The 9319-nt window shown below is 55.8% G+C and overlaps 1 protein-coding gene across 1 annotated transcript; it reads right to left on the minus strand.

Annotated features, from left to right (window-relative positions):
• Positions 1 to 506: 506 nt before the first annotated feature.
• On the minus strand, positions 507 to 4819 carry TULP1 (tubby like protein 1). Its single transcript, XM_027659597.1, is given in 11 exon segments — positions 507 to 640; positions 1495 to 1666; positions 1942 to 2040; positions 2246 to 2354; positions 2830 to 2942; positions 3330 to 3503; positions 3753 to 3844; positions 4036 to 4066; positions 4068 to 4171; positions 4280 to 4384; positions 4636 to 4819. Coding segments are annotated over 11 exon segments (1293 nt in total). The 5' UTR covers positions 4796 to 4819.
• Positions 4820 to 9319: the final 4500 nt, after the last annotated feature.

Consider the following 9319-nt stretch of genomic DNA (forward strand, 5'->3'; position numbering starts at 1 on the left):
CCAGTGGGCATCGAGCCAGGATGGGGGTCTCTAGCTGGGAGCTTGGACAGAGCCCATCTGCATGTGGGCTCCGTGCAGACTCCCAGAGGGATGAAAAAACACCGAGCAAGGAGACCACTCTCTCACTGGGGGACTGAGCATAAAAATACAAATCAGAATCTAAAAAAAAGGAATGAGTTTCCAGGATCTGAGTCCAAGAAACATCTCAAAGGGATGAGATAGGGCTCACAGTCAGCCTCATCTGCTAAATATACCTCAGGCCTGACTCTGCCATCACCCCAGACCAGTGATCTGTCCTGAATTTGCTCGGAGAGGGTGGCTGCGGCTGGATGAGCATCCCATGGTGCTTGGCAAGCATCATGCTCTGTGAACCACCCCAGGGGCAACTGTGACTGCAACCATGCACTGGACAGAAGGTGGAAACACAGGGAACGGACAGGGATGAAGGAGCATCCACCGGGCACTGGCAGGCGGTCCCAGTGGTCCCAGCAGGCCCAGTGCAGGCGCTACTCGCAGGCCAGCTTCCCGTCGAAGCTGGAGAGGGCGATGGCAAAGGCCTGCACGGCACAGAGAGGGTAGTTGTAGTCCATGGTGAAGGCGTCATCCGCCACACGCCCAAACTGCATCACGATGTAGTCGGCTGTGGGAAAGAGGGCGAGCAACTGGAATGTCACCTGTGCACCCATCCTGCCTTTTCCCAGGGCACCCATGCAGGAGCGTCTGAAAGAAGCTGCCCACCCACCAGCCCCGAGCTTTGCTTGTGACTCCCACACTGGCTGCACCATACTGCAGCACGTGTTATCAAAAAGCATCATTTTCTCATTGCACAGTCCAGCATAAGGACCATGGCACCCTCTAGTCCCTTCAGCACCCCCTCCCTGGGAGTCACAGTCCCCCAAGGGACAGGGACCACACTCCCGTCCCCTGACTGTGGGACTGCTGCTACTGGAGGGGGGGGGTGACAGGAAATCTGTAAAAATAACCAGGGGCCCTCAAGAGGTTTCTTTCTGTGTAGTAACCCAACACCCCGGAGGCTGAGAGCTTCTGACTGTACCAGACAGGTGACAAGTGGCCACATCCAGACAGAGCTGCTGCAACCCCTGACGGACTGTCCCCAAGGTACAGTGCAGCTTGGGCTGAGCCCACTGGCGATGTGTGGTGCATGCTGGAGCTAAAGCTCTGGGGTGTTCTGGGCTGAGTGGGTGACTGTAGTGTGATGGGGGGCTCAGCACCCCACAGGATCTATCCTTGCTCTAATCTCTGTGGCAACAGGAGCCCTGCACGCTGCCTCTGCCAGTGCTGGGGCCCGAGGGCAGCTTCTGCGCAATGCCAATCTCCCTGTCTGGCTTCATCCCAGCTCCAGCAAAGGCAGGCAGGACCCCAAAGCATGAAAAAACTAAACCTCGGCAAAATAAGGGGGTACTGGGGCCAGTTTATGAGGCAGTGTTTCCCCACCCCATCCCCCCATCCCATCCTGCCCCCTTCCCAGCTTACGGTCACTGCCATGAACAATCTGGAAATTTTTGACAGAGGCATGGGTGACCCGGCCATGGAAGTTGAGGACATAGGATTGGGTCTCGTCGTTCCACACTGGTGCCTTGTTGTGCAGCTCAATTACATTATCCATGTTTCTGTTCTGCCATCGCATCAGGAGGCCGTCATTATCCTGGGGAGGGGCAAGAGCAGGGAGAGCAAGTTTAGGGTGACTTCCCCCAGAGGCCTGCCACCCTCTGTGGTGTGCTGGGGGGGGATGCTCTGTAGCAGTACCCACATGGAAATGGGATATGTCACAGAGGAAAAAAGTACAGACACTGTGTCTCCCACCTCCCAGGTAAGTGCCTTGAATTTCAGCCTCTCCATGCTCCAAACTGGTGAAATCCAGGGTGATCCCCAGCAAACCCAGCCCCCAAGGAGTTTCGCCCAGCCTGGCCCCTGACTTACGTTTCGGGGACGGATGGGCACCCTCTCACCGTCAGCATTCATCCCAGGGATGATGACTGTCATCTTCCGGGGACCTTTGAAGCCTAAAACATTGGTCTCCTGCAGGAAAAAACACGTTTCTAAAACCATCAACCACCAGTGGCTGCAGCCACTCATGAGGGCTGAACAAGGACTCAGGGATGGCTCCAGCTCATCCCGCATCCCTGCAACTCCCCTGGGGCAGCACCCAGTGAAGGGGTGCATGTTGGGACCCCCTCGCTGCCTGCCCAGGAGGTCCAGGGGTGCTTCCCACGCTGCTGCTTACATAGACCACGGCCGAAAGCTCCTGCCGCACATTGGACCAGTCAGCATTGGCTCTGTCGGGGTTTGCACCATTGTCGAACACTGTGAACCTCGTACCCATCAGGTTGGATCTGCAGCCAAGGATGAGAGGTGGTCATGGCTGATGCCACTGAGTCCACCACAGCCCGCATGTGAACCCTCTCCAGGCACAGCCTTTGCTTTGGTCTAGTTGCAAACCCCTGATGCAGCCCCCAACCAGTGCCATCCTTCTCACTCTTTAGTCATTTGCTGTGGTTCAAGGCACCCTTAAATCAGGGTGTTACGGGGTGTTGCCACTACAGGGATCCCCCAGCACTGCTGTGTGGCTCTTGGTGATGCAGTGGGCTGGGACTTGCTGGGCACCTTTTCTAGCCATGACCTGTCTGCTGGGAGGAACCGGACAAGCCTGTTTTCCCCTCTCAGCCCCCTGCCACTCCTCAGGTCAGACCCAGCAGTGGGAAATGCTGAATTTAGCCTCCTGTCTGACCCAACCATTCCTTGGAGCAACCAGTAATCCACGGGTGGGAAGAGGGTGCTGCAGGAATGGGGTGCCACCTCTGCTCCTACCTCAGCTTCCCGATGAAGTTCTCTCCCCCCCGTGACAGGTCAGTGGGGTCGATGGAGATGAGGTAGTTGGAGGTTTTACTCTTCTTACGCTTCCTCCCAGCAAGGAGGAACACCTGGTAGAGTGGTTGGACCACGTGAGGATTGGACACTGTCACTGCCATCGACGCTGCTGTCTCTGGCTTACCCCCCAACAGGTCACTGCCATGACCTTGAGCAAGTCATGGGGTAAAGATGATCCCCAAAACACTGGCTATGCCATAGGGTGAGAGGGGCTGAGCCCAGCCCAGCATCAGCATGGCTCTCTAGCCGACACTAGCTCATCATCCCAGGTACCATCAACATAGGACATTTCCCAAGAGGAATTGCAGGAGAGGGAAGCAGCCCCATCCAGAACCCACCACCACAGTGGGGTACAGGCGAGCATCCCCCCAGAACCCTGGGAGTGCTCCCCAGGACGGACGCAGAGCCCCACGAGTCTCCATGCGCTCACCCTAACTAACCTTCTTGTCATTATCCAAATGAAGGTAATAAGTGGGGTAAAGCCCCCGGTCCATCCCCTTCTTGTCCCGTGTCACCCGGCACTTGATGGTCACCCCCTGCGGCGCTGGCTGCAGCACAAACTCCTCCAGGTTGTCCACCTCAATGACAGGAGATGGGGGCCTCTCCTCCTTCAGCTGCTTCATGAGAGGGGAAGGTGACCCCAAAGTCAAACCTGCTGAAAGCCCCCCTCCTTTCCCAGCTAATTGCTCCTTGCTTCCAATTCCCCCCTGGGCTGTGGCCCTGCAACTGATGGCTTTGGAGATGATGCTGCAGTGGGTCTTGCTGGGGGATGCTGCAGCCCCCCAACTTACCCTGGGTAGAAGAGCTGCTCTTCCCCCCCACACCCCGAGGGGACCCCCATGGCTCTGAGGGTTCCTTTGTACCTTCTTTGATTTCTTTGCTTTCCCCTTCTTGTTGGAGTTTTTCTGCAGGGTTTCCAGGATCTCCTCCTCACTCTCAGCCCCTTTGGGAGGAACTGCAGGTAGGAACAGGCAGGGGCACAGAAGGGGGAAGATCCTGACTCTGCTGAGCCCCAAAATCAAGCTTGGCATAGACACATGCCAACACCATTAATTGTAACCCCCATCCTTCACGACCAAGCTCACCTGCACTCCCAGAAGCCCCTCCAGCACATACCACCCTCCATCACTGGTGCTGGACTCTCACCTTTCTTTTTGGGTTTTTTCTCCTTGGGGGGGGTCCCCACCAGTCTGGAAGAGGGACACCGGGTTTTTCTTCTTCTCTGACCTGATGGGTTTGGTGCTGGAGTCAGAATCATCCTCCTCATCACTGCTGGTGGTGACTGTGAGGGACATGGGGGAAACAGTCATGCAACACCAGGTGCTGTTGGCTCGGGGTGATGCTGTGGGGCAGCAGGACTGGATACCTCCCCCTCCTGCTCACCCTATACCTTTCTTCTTGCTTTTCTTCTCCTTCTTCACCTGAAACACGGACATTTGCTCCTTCTTGGCGCTTTTGGCAGATTTGGCTTTGCTGTCAGAGTCACTCTTGTCTCCTGGTGAGACAGAGGAGCTGATGAGCTGCTGGAACAGGCAGTGATGGGGACAGGGAGGCAGCAGGGTGGAGGTAGCAGGAAGGGCTGGGCTGGGGGTAGATTGAATGGAGAGGGGGCGATTGCTCCGCAGCACCCTGAGCCTCCCGGGACAGTGATGGGAACAGGATGCAGGCAGGTCCCTCATCCCAGCAAGGACAGATGCAAATGATGACAGAGCCGGGCTTGGGCCATCCCTACCCCTGGACACTCACCCTTCGGCTTCAGCTTCTTCTCCCGGCTCTCTCCTGAGGGAGGGTCTTTAGGAAGCTTCTTTTTGAGTTTTTTTGGCGGGTCTTTATTCTCCACCACTTCTTCCTCTTCCTCATCCTCCTCGTCCTCAGCCAGCTCTGCCCAGAGGTGACACCACGGCATCAGCAACGCAATGTCCTCTTGCAGCGGGGACCCCCAGCCTCGTGGTTTGCGAGGACGGATCCTCTTGCGACAACACTGGCCGGAATGGACAGTCATCCTGTCCCAGCCGGGGTGCGGGGCTGTGGGTCCCGTCCCGTCCCATCCCGTCCGCTGTGTCCAGCGGCGCGTGGGACGTGGTGCGGTCCCAGCGCCCTCTCGCGGCTGCAGCCCCGGTGCAGAGGAGGGGGCCAAGCCCAATCTCTTCCTGCAGGAAGGTGGCTGCGGACCTGATGGCACTGGCTAGCCACCAACTGCCACAATCCCAGGGAGTGCGTCACCTCCCACCTCCCCCCGTCCCAACTCCCCAGCCGAGGCCATGAGTGCAGGTCCCCTGACACATTCCCATTCCTCCCAGGTCTGTAGCTGGGTTTTGGCCAAAAAGCTCTGCCAGGGATGTGCAGAGGCCCAGCAGACACCAGGAGCATCAATGGTCTGGTGGGACATGGTGCCTGGGGACATGAGGAGCCATGAGCGAGTGCCTGCAGAGAGGTGGGTGCTGTCCCCACACCTTGCTGCTTCTTGGGGCCCTTGGCCACATGGGAGTGAGGTGCTGGATTTTCCTTCTTCTTCCGAGGCTCCCTGGTGGATTTGGAATAGGCATCCTTGTCGCTGTCTTCCTCTCCCTTCTCCTCCTTTTTCTTCCTCAGCTTCTTCACCCCTGCACATTTCAAGAGATGCCCGTGATGGAGAGAATGGCAGGTGCAGGATGGGGCCACTGCAGATTGGGGGGGAGAAGGGGGGGGTGGGCAGTATGTCCCCCCATTTCTCTGGGAGCTGTGGTGATCTGTGCTCACCCTGTGCTGGGGCATGTGGCTCCTCGACAGCCCCCTCACCCAGCTTCTTCACCCGCAGCCGCCTTGGCTTGGCCTCAGGCTCTAGCCCAGGTTCCTGCCTCTTTTTCTTCAGCTTCTGCCCCCACGGATGGTGCTGCAGAGGTGGTGATGGCCTTAAACCCCTTTTCTCTTTGCAAGGCAACCCCTGCTCATACAGCACCAGCTCCCTTTCAGAAGTACAGCTGTGCTTTTCCCTGGCCCAGCATGGAAGCAAGGACCCACTGTGGGGTAGGGACACACACTTTCAAATGAGTGACTTACCATGGGGCAACCCCCCAGGGAAGGCAGAGGAACGAAAACAGAAAGGACTGTTAGCAGACAGACAGAAGAGCATCTACCCTGGGACAGGCAGCCATGTGCCAGCCCCAGAAACAAGGGGTTGACAAGTGATGCTGGCACTGCCCTGACACCATGGACTGTGTCGGCATAGAGGAACAAGCCACACTGTACCACAGGGACCCTGGCTGAGAGCCACTCTGGGTACCTGAGCTGGGACAGGGTACATGAGGAAGGGCAGACAGGTTTGCTCCTCACCTCCATCTCTCACTCCCGCAAAAGGAGCTGCAGGGCCTTGCTGGGATGGAGGTCAGCAGGAGCAAGGAAGCAGGAGGATTAGACACAGCATACCTAATCCCAGTTAGCTGGGGCTATAAATAACCCTGATTTACCAAATACGGAGCATGTGGGTCAGCACTTGGCTCTGGAAAGGAGGTATTTGGGGAGTGGGTATCAGTTCAAGGCCTTCAGAAGGCAATCTAAGCAAATCCAGATGTTCTAGAGCTTCCACTACCTAAGAGAACATCTTTCCCCTCATAGGGATTGTGTTCCTCCCAGACGCTCCAGGGTGGTGGGTGAAGGTGTTTTGCAAAAGGTGTGATCGAGACAGATCCCAGTGGGATCCCAGTACTGCAAATTTGGGGAGGGGGAGCTGGGAAGCACAGTGAAGCTGGAAACCAGCTGTTTTCTTCCATGTCAGCAGCTCACACTGAAAAGCTCTTTCACATCCCCTAATCCCTTAAGCAGCTGCAGGGAGGACAGCCATTTGTTACTTAATGAAGTCCTTTGAGGAGGGGGTGCTGATTAAATTGGGTGGTGGATGAAATTGCTGCCGAGACCCCTCCAAGGTTGGGTGGTACGTGAGGGCTGTGCCGAAATGCAAGAAGGGGGTCTGGCTTTCAGGGTCACAGCCTGAGGAAAGTGAGTCACAGCTGACAGCTTAACTGAGGGGCTTAATTAAAGTGTTAACTAGGAACTAGGAAACCGCCACATGGGGTACTTCAAAGTGATGGAAAGGGGGTTCAGAAGGATGCCCAAAGGAGAAGGGAGGGCTGTGGGATTTTCTCTACCCACCTGCTCTGAAGAGGGTTCCCAAAAACCTCATGCCCTCCTAGGCTGCAGCACCCCAATAGAGAGCCCATCCAGCCCCTAGTCGGCCTTGGTGTGGGGTTCCAGGGTTTCAGGGTCTCTGATGACTCCAGCCCTTGAGGACAGCCCACAGCAGGGAATGGTAGCACATGGGAGGGAGCGGAAGGTTTTTTTTCTCACCTGTTTGGGCTTCTGCTGCTGGGGGCTCCCTGGCTCCTCGCTAGGACTGTGGGGCACAGAAAACAAAGCAGTGAGGGCTTTCAGACCTCCACAGACCCTGGGGGGCATGAGACTGCCCCAATTTTTGGTGAAGGGGGAAAGGTCAGCCTTTCATGTGGCTCCAGAAGCATTTTCCCCTGTCTCGACTGGGTCGAGCTCGTCTGACATCATCCTTCCTAGCGGGGAGCACAGGACAGGCTCTGACTTGGCCAAGGGTGACAGCAAGGAGGTTAATTTGGGGATCCCCCTCTAACAAACGCTCTTCCTCTCTGTAAGTCAATGAGCATCATCACACCAACCCCTGAAGCAAAAAGACTCTGATAAAACTGCTCATTAAATTGCATTTAAATTGAAAATAGGAGAAAAAGACACTGGAGGAGATGGGAGTCTGGTGGGGACAGCCAGCACATCATCCACCCCACAGGTCACATTCTGCCCCGTGGTACTCACCTGTCCGCAGCCCAGACCTCGCGCAGGATCTCCGTCTGCAACGGCATCGCTTCCTCTGTCCTGCCCCGACTGCCTCCCCTCCTCCCTGGCACCAGTTGCTGACCTTCTGGTGCTGCAGCCCCTACCAACCCAGGACCAGATCCATGGGGTCAGTCACAGCTACAAATCTGAGTGCTCTTACAGCATTGGCTCAGCCACCTCCACAAGCCTTTGTGGTGGGGGGAGGAGGAGGAGGAGGAGGAGGAGGAGGAGGAGGAGAAGGAGGAGGAGGAGGAGGAGGAGGAGGAGTAAGAGCAGGTGAAGGAGATGATTAACTTTATTTCTCCTGAAACTCACTTAATAGGATTTCAGGGGCTGTCAGCCAGGCTTGCTGGGAGAGCAGCTGGCAGGGTAGTAATTACAGGAAAAGGGGGCTCTGCAGGAATCTAGGGGGTGCACAGCTCCTCCCTTGCTGGGTGGGGTCCCCACCACAGCAGAGCCACTCACTCCAGTCTGGTGTGGGCAGAGGAATGCTGTCTGACTGTATTTAGGGTTATCCTCCCTGGATATTCTTTTATTTTTTTTTCCACCCAAAAAGTCTTCTTGGTGAGAGAATAGCAGGATTTGGACTGGTTTGTGTGAGTTGTGCATGGAAAGCCCATGCAGGGGTAGGCAACATCCCTGGCTCCAGGCAGTGCTAAGGGTTTCCATATGGACCACCACTTTCCTTCGACCCCTGTTCATGTCCCCAGGTCTCTTTGGGTGATGGGATTCACGCCCTGCAGCTCACACCTCATCTCGTTATTACGCCACAATATTTTGTTCTTAATATTCCCTCTCAAAGGCCCCCGCAGATGCTGTTCCGTTGCAAAGCCGGACAAGCCAAGTGTCTCCACCGGACCCCTGGCCTTGCCCCGCCCACCACCGTCACCCCAAAACCCCCGCCACGCCGTGCCCGGTGCCACTAGATGGCATTTGAGCACCGCACACCGAGACCCACCAGCACTGCAAACTTCCGATGCCTCCGTACAATATCCTCCTGGTTTCCCTTTAATCTCTAAACCACATCACATCACCCACATAAATTTAATTTCTTTTCCAAGGGATAGAAAAACACCAAGCTAAAATACATCAAAAATCTCCTTTAAAACGGGAAGCAAGCCCGGACACCGCAAAGTGAGTTGGGTTTTTTTTGGTAGAGATTGTTTCCTATGGAAAATGTGGCTTGGGCTGCCCCCAAAGGACTTTTTTTGCCCTGCCTGCAAGAAAAAAAAAAAAAAGAAAAAAAATGTTTTGCAGAGACCCTGGGTCTCACAGCAGCTTCCCTGGGCAGTGCCCCCAGGGATGCTTTGCTGGCTCTAGGACATCCCAGGGTGGTGGAAAACCCAAGACCTGGATGAGCAGCTGGAGCAGCAGACCCCCAAAGAGCATCCCCTAGTCAGGACGTTTCAAAGCACAGCATTCTGGCCCTTCATTGGCTCTCCAGTAAATGACAGCACTGATAAAAAGGGGCAGCAGTATCAGACTTTGGAGACACCAATAATTTCTTAATTGCTGGGGCATCTCCACCTGGGGAGTACACACCTATCCTCCCCACAGCCACCTCCTCTGCTGAGTAGGATCCAGAGAAAAGTACTTC

The sequence above is a fragment of the Corapipo altera genome, unplaced genomic scaffold, assembly GCF_003945725.1.
Source record: "Corapipo altera isolate COAL_440 unplaced genomic scaffold, ASM394572v1 77b, whole genome shotgun sequence".
Lineage (NCBI taxonomy): Eukaryota > Metazoa > Chordata > Aves > Passeriformes > Pipridae > Corapipo > Corapipo altera.